This window comes from Nematostella vectensis, chromosome 8 (genome assembly GCF_932526225.1).
Source record: "Nematostella vectensis chromosome 8, jaNemVect1.1, whole genome shotgun sequence".
Lineage (NCBI taxonomy): Eukaryota > Metazoa > Cnidaria > Anthozoa > Actiniaria > Edwardsiidae > Nematostella > Nematostella vectensis.
This window is the reverse complement of record NC_064041.1, coordinates 3,112,718-3,136,518: the sequence shown is the minus strand read 5'-3', so window position 1 is coordinate 3,136,518 and position 23,801 is coordinate 3,112,718. Positions and strand designations below refer to the sequence as shown.

At 38.0% G+C, this 23,801-nt stretch overlaps 2 protein-coding genes across 2 annotated transcripts; both read right to left on the bottom strand.

The window, feature by feature from the left end:
- On the bottom strand, nucleotides 1–19,367 carry LOC116614735 (serine/threonine-protein kinase 31). The gene is made up of 31 exons (XM_032376059.2): nucleotides 19,104–19,367; nucleotides 18,632–18,684; nucleotides 17,006–17,039; nucleotides 16,645–16,695; nucleotides 16,032–16,136; nucleotides 15,496–15,570; nucleotides 14,035–14,193; nucleotides 13,347–13,425; nucleotides 12,720–12,871; nucleotides 11,504–11,529; nucleotides 11,292–11,355; nucleotides 10,695–10,808; nucleotides 9,561–9,604; nucleotides 9,118–9,268; nucleotides 8,650–8,772; nucleotides 8,295–8,322; nucleotides 7,754–7,836; nucleotides 7,338–7,427; nucleotides 6,947–7,051; nucleotides 6,731–6,825; nucleotides 6,509–6,539; nucleotides 5,052–5,177; nucleotides 4,257–4,289; nucleotides 4,095–4,163; nucleotides 3,699–3,779; nucleotides 3,136–3,267; nucleotides 2,688–2,801; nucleotides 2,145–2,222; nucleotides 1,702–1,860; nucleotides 1,173–1,331; nucleotides 1–848 (listed from the first exon to the last, which is right to left on the bottom strand). The coding sequence occupies exons 1-31, from the start codon at nucleotides 19,212–19,214 to the stop codon at nucleotides 810–812; spliced, it is 2,763 nt and encodes a 920-aa protein (XP_032231950.2). The 5' UTR covers nucleotides 19,215–19,367; the 3' UTR covers nucleotides 1–809.
- Nucleotides 19,368–19,831: 464 nt separating this feature from the next.
- On the bottom strand, nucleotides 19,832–23,770 carry LOC5507440 (ethylmalonyl-CoA decarboxylase). Its single transcript, XM_001628012.3, has 5 exons — nucleotides 23,087–23,770; nucleotides 22,343–22,385; nucleotides 21,850–22,025; nucleotides 21,139–21,269; nucleotides 19,832–20,318 (listed from the first exon to the last, which is right to left on the bottom strand). Exons 1-5 carry the CDS (start codon nucleotides 23,576–23,578, stop codon nucleotides 20,246–20,248), a joined length of 915 nt encoding a protein of 304 aa, XP_001628062.2. The 5' UTR covers nucleotides 23,579–23,770; the 3' UTR covers nucleotides 19,832–20,245.
- Nucleotides 23,771–23,801: the final 31 nt, after the last annotated feature.

Sequence of the window (23,801 nt, the reverse complement as noted above, 5' to 3'; positions counted from 1 at the left end):
TCAGTCAAATATCAATTTATTTCTTGAAATAAACGTTGCACTATAATAAGCCATCAATAAACTGATGTCCTTAATTGAAGGATTTATAATTCTTAATATCTATTTTTTCATGGTAATAAATTTCTTTTTAACAATTTAAGGAACAACATGGTATATTGACCGTCATGGACTTGTCGAATTTTGATTTCTATAAACTGCTGACAATATTAAAGGGGAAGCAAATGGACCTTGGCTAGCCTCGCAGTCCGCCCTTTTATCATTCTAAATACATACCAAGTTCTACAGAAATTCACAACTCGTTTCGTTCATTTTATTGCAACAGTAAAAGATTCAAAAGATCGGAAGCAGGGTCTAAAGTACAGCTTCTCAGCAATTGTTAGAAATCAACAATCGACTTTATCTTGACACCGCTCACGCTTAAAAAATCCGGATAATCAAAACCAGATTTATATAACAGTAACAACAGCGTAAATATGCACAATAAAACATGCTAAATCGCAAGAGGCCGTCCAGCGCATTCTTTTTTTAATTTTGAAAGATAATACCCTATGCTAATTACTATGGCCATTTTCAGATTTCTGAAATCATAGCTTCAAGAAACACAACGTCCTTGAAAGCTTGAATAGGTTTAAACATGGTAGACCCAGCAGAAGGACAACTGGAACGCTTTCATTTCGTCTTGTTTGGGAAAGACACCAGTGAGAACGGCAGGCATGTGGGGTCGTATATGCCAGGAGCGACAAGGCAACAGGCAAACAAACGTCAAGGTTTAGTTGTACCAGAAACGGCCTTGCACTCACAAAACACTTTTAGACTAGCGAGTTCATCATCGTCTTTATATCTGGATCCTGCAAGTAACAAGACACGAATTAGCGCGGTGAACCCATACATGTAACCGAGATGAACAATTTTAGATTTGTCCCTGCTTTCACAATAAAGTAAAAATGACTAACAATGTTTGAAAAGCTAAAATCTACATAAAACTCAATAATAAGTTAGGGAACGGACTTTTTAATTCCCTTCGTAGGAATTACTTTTATTTCATTTCATTTATCTCATTTCATCTTATCCCATTGCAATTTCTGAGCTCGATTATGGCTTTCCGAAAAGATAACCGAGTTTCTTGTCTACTGCATTTGTCTGTGTCTGTGAATTGGCAAATTATGGATTACCTCTTTGTCAATGTAAGACTGGTTGAAGATCTTGGTGAGGCACATTTTGTCAATGTAAGACTGGTTGAAGATCTTGGTGAGGCACATTTTGTCGAAGGCAGCATCTTCACTGCGAACTGTCAGCCCCAAGCTGCTCGAAGTGTCAGAAATCCTGTTCGACTAAGAAAAAAAAAACATCTGTTTTTTTTTACTTAGACATTGAACTTTAGCTAATGCGAATTGTAAAATTTGTCAGCACGCCCATCAGCTTTGACGACCAAACTACTGAACACCAATTTTAATAGTTGGTAAAATGTCTGGCCCTAAAAAATTGTTATGAATATCTGCCCTGGGGTGTCTTTTCTTAACTGTGGCATTAACAATGCAAGAAACTTAAATTTATCACTAATCATATACTTAGTGAAGAAGACTGTTTTAAATCACCCATAATGAGATACGTTAGATATGGCACAACACCATGCCCAGCAAAAAGAAGACCAATTGAGTACCCAATATACTACATACACCTTTATAGATATACAGAGCTTACCAAGGGCTTGGAGAAGTCAAAGTGGCCGATCACTCCGATGGGAGGTGTTGCTGCAGTGTCAACTAGAACAGAGTGTTCAGTAAGTCCCCCATGCACTAGGCCAGCTTTATGTAGAGATTCAAGACCCTCTAGAAATCCATGTACCACTGAGACCACATGCTAGAATGGAATAGTCACAAATGGGTGTAATATTCTTAGTTATGGGGTTAATAGCGACATACACATGAGGGGAGGTGGACATACATAAAAAAGGAGAAGAATTAAAAAAAAAAACAGATTAAGCCAGAATGTGAAAGACTTTTAATATTTAAAGAAAAATTTCTTGAATGATAAAAAATCCTAGATACAGAAAAGCTTGCAAGTTCATGCCTGCTTGGGCCGCTAATAAACCACAACAAGTCCCAGTGGCATCTCAAATGTCACCAAATGCCCAGACTTCTTACCTCTTTTGAAGGTTCTGTTTCAAGCCATCCAGCCAGTGTCACATAATGCTGAATATGCAAGTATGCAGTGAAGGCTTGCTGTGGAATGAACCAACCAGATCAACCCTGTTCACTCGGCATGTAGCATATTCAGAATAACCAGCTTTTTATTAAAGAGGGTTCGTTTTATCACTGTTTGGACTTTCAGGCGGCTGCTATACCTAATTACTTTTTACTTGCGGGGTGTTTCAGCAACACTCCCCATTCTATTGAGCACATTTTATTCAGAATAAGGTTATTACTGAACTATATTTGGGGATGAAGAAAGGAGTGTTTATCAAGTTTTGCTCTTACTTGAGCACAAGCCCAAAAGCAACACACGTGGGGAATACAAGTGCAAGGAAACCAGTCAGTTACATTCCTAGCTTTATTTGTTTTTAGAAGAACATTAAGATATTTTGATGTTGTGCTTGCATACTAATGAGGTTTGTTACATAGATAGTTTACAATAGAAAAAGAAAAAAAAAAAACACAATAAAACCCACAACTGCTACAATGGTGTACCTTGGCATAGAAGAGTGAGTGCAATTTGGCCACGTTGAAGCTTTGGACATTATGGTACTCTATAGCCTGCCTCTCAAACAGCTCCTTGCTGGCAACATCGAGCATCTGGTATTCCTGGCAATTATATAACAAACAAACTTAGCTGTTAAAGATGTTGGTGAGATTTGTTGCATCTTGCTACTGCTATTTAAAGACCTTGCTCTGTAATACCAGAGTCTCTTTTAAGGAAGTCCTGAAAGGTTTTTTTCACATGAAATGGTAAGAAAACAACTGCAACAACATTAACAAAAAACACTGCGTATCTGGTATGTCTCTTATCTTGGTAACGCTGAGTTTGTTCGTCTTGCATTGATTTGTGTTCCACTAACACTGAATTATATTGAAGGATTTAAATTTTTAAATTGAACTCATCGGTTTAGGCAAGTAACAAACAATATGGCAAGCCTACCTTGATATAACACCTCTGACCAGCAAATTGTGTTTCCATAACATGGCAACCGGTGGAAGGGGTACTGGCAGCTTTACTATCAACAGGGTAGTGATCAAGGGTTCGTCCAGAAACTACTAATCCTTGAGTTGCCTGTGCAGATATACAAGTGGATACATTTTGAACAGAAGCAAACTGGCACAAAACCAAAGTGCAGCTTGAAGTCAGCTTAAGTTATCTCAGTTTGTGTTGTCAAATATTTTACATAAAAAAAGCCAATCACGCTGCCAATTTTTGCTCAAGCTCAATGCCAAGTCACACTAAACTTCCATGTCCATCTGCTAATCCAGGCAAGTCACCAAAATATTTGCAATAAAATATTGTCAATAAAGTATCATACTTCACTCGTAGATTATTATTTTGAATATGCTTGCGAATAAACTGTTCTATTTTCAATTATAAACAAAAACAAAGAAGTGGCTGATTGACATCCTTTAAGATCTTAAAGCCCTAATGTAAAATATAATTTCTTGTGATAGCAAAGACTATAAAAATCACATTCTTTCTCTTCTATGATCACCTACCAGCCATGTCTTCAGGTCCAGCTCTGGATGATTCAGAGGAAGCTCGGGAAAGTGCACACAAGATAAATTAGCCAGTTCAGCCTGCAAATGGCAATAAAAAGATTACTAAAATATGTACCAAACCAGAAAAGTTTGTCATTCAGCCATGATCTCTCGGCGATTAGCAACCTGTTTACCTCATACAAACACTTTATGATACGTTTTTTTGCCCAACTGCAATGATTGGATACTCGGGGTGGTGGTGGTTGGGGATAGGGAACTTTTTAGGGATTACACAATCTGCAATCCAGTGGAGTCTCTGGACAAGAAAAAGACTGGGCTACTGGAAGACCTGACCTTAACCAAGGATGTAAATACAATCATTATCTCAATATAGGTTATGCCTGTTTCACTTACAACAAGTTTCTGCTCTTCATCAAAAGCCGCATGTAGTTTTAAGTATGCTTCAGAAAGCTCCTCTTCACACTAGGAACAGAAGTAGATATCATGTTCATTTGACAGAGGGCAAACGGATAAGGAACAGAGACTAAAGATGAGAAGAGAAAGTTTTGAACCCACCTGTGTGATTTCTTCTTCTTCTGCATCGTCTCTCTACAATCAACCAAAAGCAAACAGTGAGTTTCAAGAGCAATCAGAATGAACGTTACCCCTCAGAGCCAGCTGTCATAGACGGCTAATTATGGCTGGTTAGTAGTTAGATTGTTAATTCGTACCATATTAAGCTGGTTAAATTGTAACAACAACAACAACAACAATAGTTTATTCAAACCTTTTACAGTTACGACTCAATTAAAGGCTGATTACATAAATAAATATTGAATGCACAAAGAACAAATAGGCTGGTACTTTACAGTTACAAAATAAGAGAAGATATAGCAATCAGTATTAATTAGTAAAGGGTAGTTGGTACAGTTTCATCTTAGGTATCCTACTTATAAAATGCTTACATGCGTCAACACGGCGACTACTAAGTGTTTGGATATGTGCCCTTTCTAGGGCGTCAACCTAGCCAACGAGCAGACAACTTTTTAGGGATAACCCTTTATGTTTATAATAAGCAGCTTCGCAAAGGCTGGTTCCTATATGATCTGTAAGATCAAGGCCAGTGCACTGGGCAGCAATAGTTCACTGTTCTCCAAACTCGGAACAGTTATAGACACAGCCTACAAATACCACACAAGCATAACTTCAAGAAACCTAGTCATCATCATGTCTAGTGGATTGCATTAAACAATAGAACTAATCTACACTAGTTTGATATAATAGGACTTTATTTTTACACTCAAATGTGGATAGCTAAGCAATCATGTGGTTAGAAAGTCATGGTGTGTATAAAGTCAAACTGTTTCTAACCTCACGCAGGTCCTCCCGATCAATCAGCTTGTGACCTATCTTGGACTTTAGGCTTCGGATAGTCTTCTTTGTTGCTATCACCTTCTGAACATCTGGAGTGCTCGATATTGCTTCATGGATATGAGCCTGTGATGTTAGGCAGGAAGGGGTAAAGGTCATTTATTCCAAATTTTATAGGCTTTCATCAAGAGACCATGATATAAGAGAACGAATCCCTGTGGCCCATGATGTCGTCCTTGAAAGCTATTTTTAGATTGCGCGAGCTTGTCAATCATAGCATCTATATATGGTTCGTCGCGCCATATTTGGTTATGGGCACTTCGCGAGCTAGTACATTTTCACAAAAAAAACTTTTTCCCTCTGCACTATTTACTATGTTCGCTACCTGTTTTTATCCTTTTAGCTGTTCCTCATAGCTCATGATCACAATGCTACTCGTAGGGTGGTGTACTGGTATCTGTTAAGTTATCTGATGTTAAGTTATCTAAATGAAATTAAAATAATTGAACGGGAAGACGTCTAGGAGACGGCGAATTTGGAGTTCATTCAATATGAATCGGGCTGACTCCTAAAAAGTTATTTATCTCTGCAATTCGGTGAGATAGAATCCTAGGCATTATCAGACTATATTTTATGTATTTTAATACAAGAAGGCTCTTTGATGAAGATTTACTTCATTATAAAGTCTTGAAATCTTTTATTTGTGAAATACATGTCTTAACCACAATATCGGTGTGAATATAATGGTATTAAGTTCTGGATGTATCTTTTTCATTAATATAGAATGGGAAGAGAATTGTGTATTATAAACACAGATTTCTGATTTATTGTTGTTTTATATTGCGAATCAGGTGTGAAAACGTTTACTGGGGAAGTTGTTCCCCATGCCTAAAATCATGCAATCTATGCATTTTAATGTCTTTAATGTCCAAGAAACAGTTGATTGAATCCAGCGTACTCTCTGGAAAATCAGTTTCACAGCGTTTGTGAAAAAGAAAGGTATTTCCGGTCAAAAAGATTTCCATAACAGCCTTTGCCGGTTCACATCGCTCAAGATGTGATCGCGTGTTAGACTCATGTTGCTAGGAAACGTAAGCGTCGACCAATCATAGGCCTATCTAAAAATAACTGGTTGTTCTAAAAATATCTTTCACGGACGTCATCATTGGAAAATACCCTAATACAGGAGATTTGTTCTCTTACATCATGGTCTCTTGTTTTCATACAGTAGGCATAGGCTTTTTGATGACATCTTTTTTATGTATGACACCATTGTTGAAGTCCAATGATTTTACTTGTGTGACAATGTAGTCTTAACTCTCATCATCTTGAAAGTATGCCTTTATTTGATACTTCAGAAATAGAATCGTTCTGATTTGCTTGTCACACAAATCAAAGCAACAAACTTTTAGTTTGAGAGGCCTCTGTTTGTTTTTAAGATGCTATAATAAGTTTACCTTCAGTGATTTGAAGTGGTCTAAATCATGTCTGCCAAAATAATCACAAAAGAGACAATGAGATTAATATACAGATACATAAATGCAAAAAAATGTCTTGCTTGAGTTTAGGAACATGCTAGATTGAATCCTCTGGAGGTTAGAATAATAAATAAACTGGGATATACCATCATGTGATGTGGATTTGGTAGTGGTCCTATCAAGCAACATCTCCACTCTTACCTCAACCTATCCTCTTCAATCTCCTTTGAAAGCTGACCTAACAAAGCAGCAAGCACTTTGCTCTTTAGGTGTTTTGCCTTGTCTTCCCCAGTACGCTACAAAACATAACATTATTTTTCATGGGAGAAACTAAAAGAACAAAGCATTTTTCTATGCATTTGAAACAAACAAAAGATGTGTAAGAGAGAAGGTTTAAGTGCACAGTCAAAAACATACCTTGGTGACAGAAATCTCTTCATTCATGACAGACACAAACTTTTCCATCACAGAATCTAAGTCAACTTCAATTACTTTGTCATCAGGATCGACAAATTCAATCAACTAAAAGAGGATGTAAACAGGGAAATAAATCAACATCAGTAGGAATTTGAAGTAGGAAATGCAAGTCTTCCCCTAAGAACATCATTTCAATTAAATAATGGTGATCCTATTGAACACTTGCAGTCACCTCTAGTTCTGCCACTGGCATTCTTTCAGCTTACATTGGCTATTATGTTAAGGTAAAAAATTAAAACTTGTTTGTTTTTTTTCTGTTTGAGCTAGGGCAAGCAATGCTAGAATAAAGCCCTTGCAGTAACTTTATGTAGACATGGACAGAGTTTGTAACCTTCATGAGATCTGCATATGTTGCATTGAAATGCTGGTGCTCCTTGTCACATCGACTTCGCACTTCCTCAAGATCCAGCTTGCAAATTTCCTAGAAGGAAATGCTATCTTTTTAAAGGAAATTTAATTGTACATTTAAAAGAGTTTATCGAGAGAAGGGGGCAAAGAGGTTTAATGATGTGGGCATGGTTGTGTAAAGTAATAAAATGTTCTGTGTAGGAGTTAAGAGAAGTATTGTTCAATAAGGATGGGCCAAACTGCCATTCATTTCTGCTTTGCACTCTACTTAGCAACCCCTTTTCAAAGTCTAACCTCTTCATGTCCTTTTCTGAAACCGCTTCATGAAAAGCACTACTATACATATTAAATGAAACTAGATGCCTGAGCATATTTTATTCTTGAAGTTTGGTAACTTACTGTCCACTCCTCATACTCCTTTATGACATCACTATATGACAAGCTTTCATCAAGGGTCGGCAATGGGCAGTCTACTGATTCAGCTATGGTAAAAAGGAAAGTTGCACAATTAATAATACCTACAGTATTTCACACTAATTTCTAGCTAATAAAAAAGTTACATTGTTTCACTCTACCCTTGTGTGCAAGATATTTATTACCAGTTTCGAGGCTAGCCAGTTATAAGGCTAGGCAGTAGAAGCTTGCTGCGGTCTGCTAATTAAGCAAGATTTCTCTATCACAGACAGATTACCATTGGCAATTGGTTCAACACTCATATCTATTTTCATTGATGTTATTGGGGCTAGTTATAAATCATCAAGCAAAATAGTGACTGATAAGTTGTTGAATCATATACAACACATTTATGAAAGCCTAGAACAATTAAGGGTACAAAATATTCCAAGCAAATATTTTTTTTTTAGTTTCTTGGCCCTTTGATTTTAAGGGATTCCATCAAGTAAAGCATTTGAGACCTGTAAGGTAATAAATATTATCTTACCAACTGTTTGGAGAGACTTGTGTGCTGCCTAGAAATTAGAGAAATCACGAATTAAAAAAGTGCCAGGAAAAAAAATTGTAGATAGCACTTACATATGAAGCGCTTTATTTGAAAACATTTTTTTTTTCATTAAAAAACTTTTAATTAAAAAAAAAACAATACTAAAAATCTTCTATCCCAGGTGGCAAGGAACTCTAGTTCGATATTTGTGAACTTAGATGAACTTATTATACATTAAACAGGATAGCCAAAATGATAAAAAAAAGGAGCAGCAAAAAATGTAGGTTGGCTATTAGTACATATTGAGTTATTGTCAATAATTTTGATTATTGCCGAATCAAAGACCTGCACCAACCTGAAGATTTGTCATCCACTCCTCCAGTCGTTCAGTTGACAAGTTTGTGCATAGTTCCTCAATATCAGCTAACAGGTCTGTTCTGGAAGTATTCCTCTCCTCAACAAGAGACTGCAAAAGTTCCTAAAGATGATAGGACAGCAAGATGGTATATTAGGAATTGTTGATCCTCTTTTGACATCTTTGGCAATCCATGAATCTTTTCGTCGCTTGTTCCTGTTCAATTTGTAAAAAGTCAAACTCTCCAAACATACTAAATGGCTTTTTTCAAAATATATTTTGCTTTTTTTTAGACAAAAGTCTTAGATGCCATGAATTAGCATATCTTACATTTGTCCCTACATCTATGACATTTGGTGTTACTACGAGACAATCACTTGAGTGAGGGACGCAACTATTTGTTTAAAGCTTTGACTGTATCTGTGTATTTGCTAATTGTTCAAAAGCAAAGTGCACTGTGTGTCAAACCTTGTCAGTACAAGCCCTTATCGCATTCTGCTTTTGTTCAAGACACTCTTCTGTGGCCTTGACTTTACTGAGCACAGCCAACCCAGCCATCTCATTTAAGACGTTCACTGCACCAAATATCTCTTCAGATGTGAACTTGGCTGACTTATGCCTAGAAGAGGCAAGAAAAGTTGTCAAATTTTGTTTGTTTGTTTTGTCAAATTTTTGCAAACCTGTCGCTAGCATTTTTCTCAAACATATTAGGAATTGTTTTTAACTGATAAAACTTCAACTGACACCAGGCCTTATATGAAGGGCTTATCCAGTTTATTATATTGTAATAAATGTTACATCTCAAAAAAGACGAATGTTATTCACGGGGTCTTATCTCAATTGACAATTTTTGCACACAAAACGTTTAAACATGTAGTTAACTTTGATTTTCACAGAAAACGATTACGAACCTTAGATTGCGTACTTCATTCACACTGCTCATTAAGGTCTCAAACTGCAACAAATTAAGTATTGATCATTATATCCAGTACTAAGCTGAGAAAGTCATCACTGAGAATAGAGGCCTTCCTAAGGAAGGGTCAGAGTGGAAGAATATTAATGGAAGGCTAACCCTAATTCTTACCCGACACTGCCAATAGCATTATTTGGGATTTAAAGTAGTCTTTTTTTAAGTTACCTATGTACCATATTTCCCGGCGTATAATGCACACTTTTTTACCCCCAAAATATCCTAGAAAAATGGGGTGCGCATTATACGCGGAACCCATTGTTTTAAGTATGGTAAAAAGTGGAAATCAATTAAAAAAATGCATCGATCACATTATAGGTAAGAAACAAAATCGCTTATAGGTGAGAAACAAAATCGCTTAAAAATAACAAAGTAAAAGGTATTCCAAATGAAGAATTTCCTCATCATGTGTTTTGTAAGAAAATAAGCCTAAAAACTCGCCAGAAAAACAATTATTTATGCTTCTTTCACGATTTTCTTGATGTCCGCCATGTTGGAGTTTACTCTGCCCAGTCTCTTTGCCCTCGTCCAAAATGGCGGTAATTGCCGTGAACGAACACAAGCTCGCATTTAGATGTTCTATCCTTCCATGTTCAGCTATGAGAATAACAGCTTTACAGTTGTACTAAGATGCCCTTCTTTTTCCTAAGAGGTTCAAAGTGATTATATCACCTTCAATTTCAGAAGTAGAAAAGCATTTACCGTACTTATGTATAAACAAAATGTTGTGAATTAGAGCATTTATCTCATCTTGATACTTCTGTTTTTTTTGTTTCCCATTTCCTTGTTTTTTGTTGTCATGGTGCATATTATACTCGGGTATCCAAAATATTTTTGAAAAGGGCTTGAAAATTAGGGTGCAGATTACACGCGGGTGTGCATTATACACCGTGAAATGAGGTATTACTTTATGCCTCATTGATAGGAATGAATCAATTCAGGAAACTTTACAGTACCACTTCAGTACTCATATATTCATCTCATTCGCAGAGGTTTGCAGTAACAGTAAAACACAAGTCAGGTCTTTGACTGTGGTGCACTAAAGCCACAACCACCAATAATCGAGTGACAGTACTTTTGTGTTTAGGGCATGCATCTTTGATTGCTGAAGTTTTGTAAGCTCTTCCCGGTGTTTCTCTTTCTGCTGGAAGTTCAGCTGACGTTGGCTGCGAATCTGGTTTTGTTGGTCCTAATAAAAGCCAGATATTATAAGAAAAACACAAATTGAAAAGCAGGCACTGCCTAAAGACTAGCCTGCTAGCTGGTTCTCATTGCATTTGGGGTTAGTTGGAAATGTTTTGTTTTTTTAAATATTGGGAATACTGTTGGAGGAAGGTGTGAAGAAATGAGAGCCAGCGGTAAAAAAACCCTCAGTAATTAGGTAAGCTGTTAACATCTATCTAATGAATCAATCAAAAGCAATATACCTTGGCTTGTTATTACAATTTCTGCAGTTTCTGCAACTATTTGTGAAATCTTTCATTCAAATTCTTTACTAAATTTCGTTTTTTACAATGTTGTGTCCATCTATATCATTGTGCAATTGATTCTTGGCTGTGCAATAACCAGTTTATTGGAGAAAAAATGCAACAAAGATTTAGGGAAAATATTGCTACAATTCCAACCATCCATGGCTGGATGGTATGAAGTTTTATAATCCTTAGGAACTCACTTGAACAATATCTCTGAGCCGCTGTAATTCTGCATTGTTTTCTAGCTCGCGTATCACTGGAGAGCTAATGCAAAAAAAACTATATATAATTAATCATACAGATCATGCAAACATTTGCCACAAATGCATGCATCTTATATTTGCTATTTCAAAATGCTTAGCACCTGTAAAACGTCTGAAATTAATTACCAATGATTCAGAGTCCAACTTACCTGGTGGATAGTGGAGATGATGGGACCTTTGAAGCAAAGAAATATCATTAGACGAGATCAAGCTACAAAACCACTAGCGAAGACAACATTTTTTTACTCAAATTAGCAAATCCTAATGAAAACTGAGGAAGGTGAAGATGGTGAGCACAGTAAAGCATCCACTATAGAAATCCTTCAGTGTCATTTCCAACATTTTACCTACCATACCTATATACATATGACATCTTTTTGAAACAGTCCGTTTCAACTGTTTCATTGATGTTTCCAAAATAAGGCTTACACTGGGGCAAAAAAGACTAAGAGAAAGAATAGGTACTTTATCTTTAGTTTTGTGGGCAAAAAATAGCTTCTGGTGGATGCTGCTTATAAAACCATAAAAAAAGTCAAGATTGAAGTACAGTCGAAGCTCTCTGAGCGACCGCTCTCATAAGCGACCAGCTCCGACTACGACCACGGTTCATGAATCACCGATTGAATTGTCACACAAACTCTGTAATTCTAAGCTCTCGTTAGCAACCAACTTATCAGTGCGACCAGCTCCGTTAACAACTACAATTTCAAACCACCAACTGAGATTTTCTTTTATTTTTAAGCTCACGTAAGCGACCACAATGATTTTTGGCTTTACAACATCAGTCAACACCTGATAAACTTCATATCCAATGCATGCTGAAATCACATATAAAGCGGAAATGTAATGTTTCACAAAAGCTGCCTTTCCAGTAGGCAACCATTAAAGAATTTCATAATTACAATTTTTTAACTTCAATTTTAACCATGGGATTGACATTTCTTTGTCTCCAGAAAATGTATAAATGCAAGGAATCTCTAGTCCATTGCCAGCTCCACAATTTATCCTTTTTCCAGTTACAATCGCCATCCACTTGTTTGTTGCACGCTTTAGAAATTGATATAAACAAGCACGAGCTACTTTGCGTAGAATTAATTGCTATTAAATAAAACAACTCATTCTCGTGATAAGTCAAATACCTAGTTTCAAAATCAAGCAATAAACAAAAATATTATAACAATATCTTTTAGATTCCATTTTTATTAAGCTCCCGTAAGCGAACAACACCTATTGTTCAAGTTTTTGGCGCCTAGTGGTCGCTTATGAGAGCAAGCTCTCGTAAGAGACCAGCTCTGTTAGCGACCACAATTTTCAGTTTCCAAGGTGGTCGCTTACGAGAGCTTTACTGTATCTTTGAAAACCAACCTGCTTAATAACGGGTGAAATAGGAGTCTTTGGCAATGACGGGCTGACCCTTCCTGATCCAGGTAGTGCATGCAGAGCAAGCCCTTTGCTTTTCATGTCAGTATTAATGTTAAGTCCAGCCTCTTTGTCTATCATTTCAACTGGGACCGCATCTGCAATAGGAAGAATAGATCAACACGAGCACAAGCAAGAACATGACAAGCAGTCATGGATCAAAATGACACCCTTGAAACAATGGAGCTCTATAAACCTTTAGTCCAACTGAGTTTTCATAACAAAGCTAAAACATTAATATAACAAATTTAGTGTAGATTAAACAAAAGCCTGGAGACCTATCCCCAGACCTGACAACAAATGACCAAGGCAAAAGGGTTTTATGATATCAAGGATTTAAAACACTAGCTATTCAGTTAGTTATAACAGTTGTAACACTAGTTATAACAATAGTTAGTTCTATTCTGAGATTGGCAGAGGTGACAAGAACAAATTAGCTCTATGCATCTAGTAAAGACTTTCTGCATTTCATTTCTATGAGGTGAGCAGTAACAAGACACTTGCTGTTGTATTTCCATGCACCCATGAGAGAAAGCTAATAACATAAATTCATTACAAAGCAGTTAAACTAACCTATCATAGAAGTCCTTTGTCTTTTAGCAGTCACAGAGAGCATCTTCCCAACTGCTAGGTTAGTCATGTACTCCATAGCCTAAAAAAAGCATTTGTAAGTACCTACAACATAGTCTCTAAGCACTTTACATTCAAAATCTTAATCTGCATTAAAGCTGCATTGTCACCAGTTTACTTCAGGTCGATTACGTAACAATCTCCCATGATTTTTAATGGAAAACGAGAAAAATATTTCAAAATATTGAAAGCAGCGTGTTAATTGGAAGTTTCTTTGAGGATGTGATTGATAATTTAGAGCGGATGGCCTGTTTAATATCTCGGATTTTAATAGATTCTTTTGTCTTTTAACGGTTGAGGTTTCCACCGGACCTCCGGAAATAAACTGGTGATAATGCGGCTAACGTCCCTACTGGAACTCACAAACACAAGCTTCAAGTAAGCCAAAAACATTCAACAAGTCAAATTCTAGGCAGAGAAAGAGAACAATGCATCCCTACCAGTCAGCCTACATCCACTTCCGGTATTTAATCATGATAAACAATTCTATCATCCACATAGATATCTTATAAATATTTGGATACTAAAGTCCAACAAAACAAGCAAGTGCATCCTGACCCAGGCTTGAACCCAGAATACCCAGCCTAGCTTTTGTATTTTTTTTACTGAGCTATCGCCATGTACACCATACCTGTGCATACTGTGAGGAGGATGGCTGAGGTTCTCCTAATCCATCTAGACTATAGCGCTGTGCATATGGCGGCTGGTTGATGAGGGAGAGGGACAGACAGACCATGTTCTGCTTGGTAATTTCCTCAGTGTTGCCAAAGTCAATAAACCGAACAGGGATCTGGTAAAAAAACACCTGGAACTTGACTCTTATTTAAAAGATTTGATAATTGGTCAGACCACATTCTTTAGGGTTTGAACAATGAACCAAACAGGAGCCCAAGTGCTTGACTTCCATTTGAAAACATAATTGGCCAAGAATTGGTCTACTCATGGTGTTAACAATAAATGGAACAGGGATCTGAAAAGGTTTCCCTGCTAGCAGAGGCCTCTTTTCTCTGTATCTCGTTGGGCTGGCGATGGCAGTTTGATCAAATCGCTTTCCACGATCGTGAACAGGAGATCCAGAGCGCATGCTCCGTTCATTAATTACTGGCAACTATTTGAGCCCACAATGACTAGTGCATGCATGAAGCGTAATCAGCTGCGGGATAATAAGCCCGCATTCGAAACAGCATCCTCCTTAGAAATATCACGCAACAAATTATAAAAAAAAGCCATTCAATGCCTTATCTTCATTCAGAATTTTCTCTCTTTTGACTAACTAGTCAATCTTCTGTTTACAGCTTTTGCGTATTCTTCTGGAATTAGCTGATCTAAGTTTACCAAAAAGTTTTGTAACATTTTTTCCCAGTCCAACTGTGGGATATTTAGATTGAAGAAACTTGACTGCGCAGATGTCTTGAAATTTTTCCCACAAACAAGACAAAACTCGTCTTTGCTGTTCAATCTTTTTAGAGACGTTTTAGGTAATTGAAATTGAACAGTTGTTTTCTTTTTTCGAAGAGGAGAACTAACTGGAGTTTGATTCATAATTTGCGACTAAACCCATGCAAAGCATATTAGCATATTGACAGCTTGCGTGCAATGGTACGGGTTTTGGCACGTCATGCGGTCGCTTAGAAACGCTCATGCATGCGCAACGAAAACAGTTTCGACCCATGGCAGAGATCTCTTTTCCTCGCAAACGCCAGCCCAGCGAAATACAGAGAAAAGAGGCTTCTGCTAGCAGGGAATGAAAAGGTTTGAAAACAAATGAACTTTTAAATTTTTTATTCAATAACAAACAAGGATTTAGAAAAGGAAACCTAGAGCTTGCTCTGAGCTCATTTCCTTTTTCCCCATGAACCTTATTATGCCATATCAACCCCAAAACTGACATCTTGTCAAGGCAAAATTATCAAACTTATTTGAGATCTTTTTTTTAACTCAAGGATTGGCAAAGCAGAAATTTCACATGCAATTGCCGAAATACAGTTAAGCATTCCATGAGCAGTTTTTCCAGCTCGGTTAGCACTAATGAATAAAAAACTCCAAACAATCGCAAGTTGTTAATCTCATTGTCTACCAAAGTGTTACCTACCTTTGGTCCAGAATCCCTTTTGACAACAATGCAACGATACCAGCTGCCATCACTGCTGTAGATGCCACCATAAATCTACATGAAGCCATCCCAGTTAGGGGAAAGTTACACAAAAGGGGACTAAATATAGAAAGACTACAGTCATAAAATCCTAGGTGGCTTGCATAAGCTTTATGGAAACAGTGACATAAACCATCATGGGTTTGGAGTTTGGTATTAAGCACATAACACCTTTGAGGGCCATTAGTTAAAAACTTTTTAAGGTTATTGTGTTACCCTCCACAAATAAAGACTATGGTTTGTATTGTATTATATGCCTGAAAGCATAGAGATTTCGATCACTAACATTAAGGGTGTTGTCCTTTCTTGGAGACAAAGAAGCAGAATAGGGAAATTCCGCCAAAGTGCAATTAATCATAGAATCATACATTTAGAATCAATTTGACAGATACCTTTTGTTTTATCAAAAACAACATTAACATCTCCCTTGTGACTTAAATGCCTTTAAACCAAAACATGAGAAAAGGAAAGATCACCTTTTTAATGAGTGGACGGTTTTGAAGGACGGGTTTATTAGCACAGTACATCTGGAGCTCCACAGTGAGCTTTTCTATAGCTTCCACAGTCTTTGGATCTGCAGCCTAAATGCGAAAACAAAAACTAATCAGACATTAAACACAAAAGACAATCTTTTTAAGCAGAAAAAAAAATGGAAATCCTTAAAAGAAAAAATGCAATTCATCTAGTGTGTATGAACAAGAGCAAACATTGAAAGCAGAGTTCAAGAAATGCAAAATAAGGTTTGTTGAGGTTATTTTTACTTGGCACAGAAAGCAGGTCATTTAAAATTTGGATAAAACATGAAGCAATCCAGCCACATCTTCAGATTACACACTAATTGATGTTGATGGTAGAGGTCACCAAATGTCTTTGTTAAGGTTGCATACATTAGGAGCGAGATGGACATTGACAAAAACAGGAGAGGGCAAAGTAATTCTAAACAGGGACTGATTAAAGGTTAAAGTTTAAAGTTAAAGTTTTTCCTTGAAAGACACACAAAAGAACAGAGACCCAAGAATGAATGGGTCTAACTCAAATTGTCATTATTTACGTTATAACTTTGATTGATCAAAGTTCAGTGAAACTCACCTGCGCCCAAAATGTTGTAGGACTCTCTACATGTGTGATGAATATATTCTGCTGTTATGCAATAATAACCATTTCAGAATCACATTTGAAGTAACAATGTGAAAATGTGGAATAAAAGGATGGAAGCTAAATTTTGCAACCATCTATAGACTCAAATATAAATAATAAATATAGATAAACCATTCAAAATCACAGGAGGCAGACATGGCTAGAGAGGGGTAAAACCAAGCAATGTCAGAGATTAAGGAGTGTAGAGTGACTACTTTAAAGTTTTTCCTATTGGCTTTTCACAGACTTGCCTTACAAATTTGGGGTTATTTAATGGTAAAGACGAACCAGAAAGAAAGCAATAAAAACTAACCTCATCTTGATGGGAACTGTTATTCAGAGAGAGACTGCAACAAACAAACGATAATCTCTTGGTTCTCACTTGAACACAGTGCAAAATGATGGTATGCCCTTTGGAATCAGCACCAACAATGCCCGACACACAATATCAATATAAATCAACGCAATACCTCTTGCGATCGGCACCAAGATTGCTCAACACACAATGCAAGTCAGCGCAAAAGCCTTGCAACCGGCATCATGCAAGTCAGCACAATGCCCTTTGCAATCTGCACCAAGACTGCTCAACACACCATGCAAGTCAGCACAATGCCCTTTGCAATCTGCAACAAGACTGCTCAACACACCATGCAAGTCAGCACAATGCCCTTTGCAATCGGCACCAAGACTGCTCAACACACCATGCAAGTCAGCACAATGCCCTTTGCAATCGGCACCAAGACTGCTCAACACACCATGCAAGTCAGCACAATGCCCTTTGCAATCGGCACCAAGATTGTTCAACACACCATGCAAGTCAGCACAATGCCCTTTGCAATCGGCACCAAGACTGCTCAACACACCATGCAAGTCAGCACAATGCCCTTTGCAATCGGCACCAAGATTGTTCAACACACCATGCAAGTCAGCACAATGCCCTTTGCAATCGGCACCAAGACTGCTCAACACACCATGCAAGTAAGCACAATGCCCTTTGCAATCTGCACCAAGATTGCTCAACACACCATGCAAGTCAGCACAATGCCCTTTGCAATCTGCACCAAGATTGCTCAACACACCATGCAAGTCAGCACAATGCCCTTTGCAATCGGCACCAAGACTGCTCAACACACCATGCAAGTCAGCACAATGCCCTTTGCAATCGGCACCAAGATTGTTCAACACACCATGCAAGTCAGCACAATGCCCTTTGCAATCTGCACCAAGATTGCTCAACACACAATGCAAGTCAGCACAATGCCCTTTGCAATCGGCACCAAGATTGCTCAACACACCATGCAAGTCAGCACAATGCCCTTTGCAATCGGCACCAAGACTGCTCAACACACCATGCAAGTTGCAGTAAATACTAGCACTGTGCTTGATCATCAAGAGAACCTGTGTTTCTGTTACCACATCAAGGTTTCAATTATTTCCAAATTACTTCCATCCAAAATGCCTATTTTAAGGGAGACTAGTTTTTCATGGTTTTGGACTCCACCCTTTAAATGCTAAAAAATTCAATACTTGGTTTTACAGCCGCAGATTTCTCAACCTTGAATTAAACCTTATTCAAATAATAGCAAAACACCAAACAAAATGTCTCGACAAAATAACATTATTAAACTAAATTTTAAAAAAACGCCAACATCACTTCGTAAGTCAATGGAAAATCACTGTGAACTTTTTTTTCAACAGTTGAAACTGAACATCACTTCGTAAGTCAATGGAAAGTCACTGTGAACTTTTTTTTTCAACAGTTGAAACTGAACATCACTTCGTAAGTCAATGGAAAATCACTGTGAACTTTTTTTTCAACAGTTGAAACTGAACATCACTTCGTAAGTCAATGGAAAGTCACTGTAATGTTTTTTTATGCAAACAGTTAAAACTAACTATATTGTGTCGACACACTTTTAAAATTATTTTCCTTTTTTACCTGTATTCGCTGTAAGAGAAATCCGGCCCATCCTCTCTATAGAAGTCGCCGCTCTGAAAAGGAAAAGAGACAATAAAACAAGCGCTCACTTTTGACAGCCCGCCATAGAAAAAATGCAGTAACTTAATTTCCTGCCGTTCAAATTCAAAGATAAGACAAACATCGCAGTTTAATTACAGAGGCACAAATTCTTAAAAATATAGAGATTTTAGTTACCCTGAAAACAAAATGTGTATAAATGGTAGCTGAATTATTGAGAATTGAAAACGCGTTCATTCAAAGTAGGCGATGTAGAGGACAACTACGGCATAACGAAGCTATATGAAATCAGATGCTAGAACTTAAAGGTAATACAAATTTTAGCATTAAGACTTTGCATGTCAAGCAGAATGACTTTCCTCTCATAAACAAACTATCATATGGGTGCTCATTTGCGAGAGATTCGGAAAACGAGCTCAAAATCCCAGCCTACCTCGCTTGAAAATCGCCTTCGAGAATTTGACCAAGTAGCAGTACTTTCCCCATTTCTCTCCGCTTCTGCGTTGAAGAGCGGTCCCCTTGGCTGTCTCGCTACACCATTCATATCAAGCTTGAGATGTTTTGCCGAATTTCGGATAAGTTAGTTGTGTTTTGAAGGTTTTAGAGGGTCGGAGTTTTGCAAACTTCTGCTCACTTGTGGACTGTCCCGACGTTCCGCAAATTGCACGTGTGATCCGAGGTGACAAGATGTTATGATGCTCTGATTGGTGGGATATCTACCAATCACATCGCCCTATTGGTAGCGGCTTTTCCCGTAAAAGCTCTCACGTGGTTCGCCAAAAACAAGAGCTACTGTCCTCGACGAGCTAGCCAAAACGTGCCCGACTAATAACTTTTTTTTGTTAGTCACGCACGTTTCGGCTAGTGGGTCGCAAACAAGGCACATTTCAGCCAAATTAGAGTGATATTCGTGGTTTGTTACCAGAATTTACTGTTCCTACCGCCCTTGTAAGATAAAACCACGAAATTCTCTCTAAATAGGCTGAAATGTGTCTTGTTTTACTACCCGCTTTCCCTGTTTACTTGGAAAATAATATCAATCGCGCGTTAAATAGGAAAACATTCTGCCGTGCTCCCTTGCGCAAACTCGTGATGGCGATCGTGTGTGATAAAGTGCGATCATATCGAAATCAGCTTCAGGGGGAGTCAACATAACCGAAATAAACACCAAAAACGGGCTAATTTATTAAGATCAAACATAGCTACTCCACATGAAAAGACATCGTGCAAACAAGAAAATCACCGCCCCTCGCAGCTCTGGCTTGTTGAAAAATGACAATATTGATGGTAGCATTATAAGAAATACAAACCGCACGTTAGCATGAATGTCTTTTTAATTATTTTTTTTAGAACTTTTCTAGTTTCTAATTTATTTTTATACTATTTTTAGTTATACCATTTATTCGAGTGCTAGGTTCCTTGCACGCTCGCAAGGGGACTGTGGAACTGTCCTTATCTGTCCAGCTAAAAAGTAGTTCCACTTTGGGACTGGTTTGCCTTGACAGCCCATGTGGACCCGTGTAAACATTGGATTCGTTTGGAAGTTCATCCAATTTAGACTTTGTCTCAATGTATCTATTTATGCTTGATCTTCTTACTAAGGGCTTCGTCGTGAGCCTCGCCGGCCCACATGGTACTGAAAATGGACCTGTAGAAGACAAGCCACCAATCACTACTGGTTATACCTCCAGGATTTCTGGAGGAGTTTGGTGCGGGTCTATCAAGAATGGTAGTGCATCACCAATACATAAAGAGAGGATCTCAGCCTAAATACATTTCTTATTGAAGATCACTCCAAAGAGGCAGGGGGGAGATAACTCCTTGGATCCCCCTAGACCTGGCCCTGCAGTGGCAAGGCAGCCGAGTTCCCAGGATTGGCCGAGGGGGGTGCACAGTCATAGGTATCATATGGAAAAAGCATGGTATTTGAAGATTCCTTAATAAGAAATAACCCCCCTTTTTGCCTCTAAGGGGGGATGCGTGTGCACCCTCCACATCCCCCTGTGTACGCCTGCAAGGTTCATTAGGCGGCCACATCCACTATTCCCAAGTCCTTACTTTATAATTCACTGTTGCTAATACCTCAAATGGGTAGAAAATATCTTAGAACGCTTTGTTGACAAAAATAATGAAAGTGGACTGCATTCTTTTCATAAAGAAACCTCATGTTTGCACAAAACAATTGTAAACGGCAAACAAACAAGGGCTGATAAACCTCAATATAGTGTACATCTAGTAGAAAACCATAACAGTGTGAAAAACAAAATTTACCTTCCCCACACCTTCCCACAACTCTTTGTGACGAGTATATGAAACCAAAGTCAGGGGTCAAAATTGTCAACAAGATGTCTTTATCCCTGGTTTCATGCAAGTGTCGAAGAGAGTTGGTTGCTAGTCTACTTAACAAATCTGCTGGCCAAATGCAGGCTCAGGCCACAGGAAGCGCAACAACAAATTGCTTTACATACCTCTCAACATGCAAAGCCTGATCGAGCTGGAAGCTATCACCTGCAGACACCACGCCCTTGACGGCTCTGATAACAGACGTGCTGCATCTGAGATATGGAGCCAGCCAGTCAGTACAGCTTGTTACCAAATCCTGACAGACAAAATTAAAAAAAAAACTTTGAAATCAGTGTTCTTGTAGAATGTGTATAAGGTTATGTCACAAGGGGTTAGATGCACTTTACTCACAAAATCTAGACAGATGTAAAGTGGAGGAGGTAATATTCCATTTTTCCTTTGTATGTAAAGCAAAAGCAAGCAAAAGGAATTAGCTTTTGTTGTGTCTTTTACATTTTATACATTGTGACACATCTCGGAACATCAGAATTCTATAGTTAGCATTAATCGACTCAAGCATTCTTTTGTTTAGCTCTCAATGTGTAATTGTAATTCTTTTATAATTTAATGTAATATGTAAGTTATGTAACACAAATTCCATGTAAACCAATGTAAATTGGTCGGACTTTCTGTGTCTAAATAAAAAAAAATGTATGTATATTTGTTTGACATTGTAAAAATACAGGTAATAATGTTTTGCTACCTCTTAAATGATTCTATATTTTTCATTTTGTCCTGTCTATTGCTTACTTTTACTTTCCAAAACTCCCTTAACTACACCTTGTCTTTTTAGGTGCTTGATACGATATTTATTATAACTACTGAAAGAATCTTACCTTGTCATTTGGGAGTTCCCCATCTACCAATCCACACATCAAAGACTCCTCAAGTTTCATAGACTTGCACTGCAGCAGGATCTCCATTGCTTTTTGCCGGCCGACCAGCTGGACAAGCCGCGCCCCTCCACCCCATCCAGGTGTGAGACCCATGCGTGCTTGCACAAACTTGATTTCTGTTGGACATAGAGTACATCTAAAGAACACTATATCTAAAAGAAATTTTCACATACGAATTTCAGTTGAATTTCTGATTTCCAGCTTATCCCCATACTGAAATTTCTCCAGCCTAATTTCAGCTGGCTTAAATATGATATAAGCATGTTGAATTTTACCAAATTTATCATGGATTAAATACAGCAACAAATTTGCTCTCTAAATCATGAAATTAAAGTTATAGGGTAAGTACAAATAAGAGTTTTTCTTCTTTTATTTGAAATTCTTGATATTTCAAAGGTGTCTATCAAAATATTGTTTACACCTTTACACCTACCTGCAGTCCTTGATAACAGTCTATAATCACAAGACAAGGCAACCTATAAACAAAGTTTTTGTTAGGTCTAACAAAAAACAAGCTTTAACAGAGGTGTAAGGCATACCATTTAAACCTTGCTTTCATTTTTTTTCCCTTATTACCCCAGACCTAGCTAGACCACCTAGTTTTTCTACACCTTGGCTGTAGTCCTTCTTGTCATATTTTTGGGAGGGGTGGGGTATACCCTAACAGGGTGCTCATAAGCCGAAGCAGCAAAATTGCTCATTAAGCCAATCAGCAGGTATTTGCAATTTAAAAAGCACTTGTACACAACATAGATCTCGCATGCATGTTCAATAAACGGCGCTATACAAGGAATTATTAGGCAAAATGTTGATTTTCAATAGAATGTGAAATCTGAAAAAGTGGACCTAATTTTTTCTTGGGGTGGGGGGAGGCAGGGAGTTTTCTGAAAAAATCTGAACAAAAAGGGATTTTTCATGCCTTTGCAGTATCTCCTCGGGATGTTTATTGTCAGATTTGGCTACAAATAAAGTCTGACTTATGGATGAATGACATACTAGAGTGATCTAGCTTATGCCTTATAGTTTTGTCTACAAATACCAGGTCTATTAAGAACCGAAAATGGACTTTCAGCTGTTGTGTGAGGGGGTGCGTTCACACCCCCTGCACCCCCCTGGGTATGGGCCTGAGGTATATGAATGATGAATGATGGCACTTGATGAGTTAATGACACTTTACCTCAGCACCTCCACCAATAGCAAGACCTTGGATGGCGGCTAAACTAATTAGCGGTAGTCTTTGAAGACGAGCAAAGGTCTTGTGCATAAAGTAACACATTTGTTCACCCTCCCCTGGGGTATGAATTTCTTTGAGTACACTCAGGTCTCCCCCTGATACAAATGTCCCAGCATCACCATGTAGTATGAGAGCCTTGCCTGCCTGCCACTTTTCAAGCTCATCCACAACTTCTGCCAGTCTCACCATCATATGCCCTGTTAATGCATTCCTGCGCGAAGGGTTGGACATGGTTATGACCGATATCCCATCCTGCTCTCCGGACAGATGGTGTAATTGAACATCACCTTTTCCCAAAGCCTTGAATTTGGCACGAAGGTCATTCTCCTCAAACGAGAGGGTCTTTGGTTTTGAGCAAAAGTTTCTTTGCCGTTGGGAACATCTCCTTAAAATGATGAGCGAACCAACTCTTGTAAAAGTGTTTGACATCATCATGTACTTTTGTTTATTAGCCGTCTATATGCACCCCTCGCCTTCTCACAAGACGTTCTTCCAATTTTTAGTCAATTTGATTTGGTGAAAAGTTTTCAAACTAACATCTGTTAGGTTTGACGCGCCTCAAGAGTCAAAGACGCTGGAAAAATCGTGTCAGGAACAACATAAAGGCCGCCATTACTGCTCCTCTCAAGCACAGGGAACCCCTCAGTCTTCACCAGTC

What these genes read in the sequence shown, in the direction of transcription:
- LOC5507440 (XM_001628012.3), bottom strand. Translation starts at nt 23,578, where the DNA reads ATGATGATGTCAAACACTTTTACAAGAGTTGGTTCGCTCATCATTTTA. An exon ending in ACTGTTATCAAGGACTGCAG is followed by an intron (nt 22,026 to 22,342) that starts GTAGGTGTAAAG and finishes TATGTCCAACAG; the next exon opens with AAATCAAGTTTGTGCAAGCA. An exon ending in GGGAACTCCCAAATGACAAG is followed by an intron (nt 21,270 to 21,849) that starts GTAAGATTCTTT and finishes TTTGTCTGTCAG; the next exon opens with GATTTGGTAACAAGCTGTAC.
- LOC116614735 (XM_032376059.2), bottom strand. Translation starts at nt 19,214, where the DNA reads ATGAATGGTGTAGCGAGACAGCCAAGGGGACCGCTCTTCAACGCAGAA. An exon ending in CATATGCAGATCTCATGAAG is followed by an intron (nt 7,052 to 7,337) that starts GTTACAAACTCT and finishes ATCCTCTTTTAG; the next exon opens with TTGATTGAATTTGTCGATCC. An exon ending in ATCGGGAGGACCTGCGTGAG is followed by an intron (nt 4,290 to 5,051) that starts GTTAGAAACAGT and finishes GGTTGATTGTAG; the next exon opens with AGAGACGATGCAGAAGAAGA.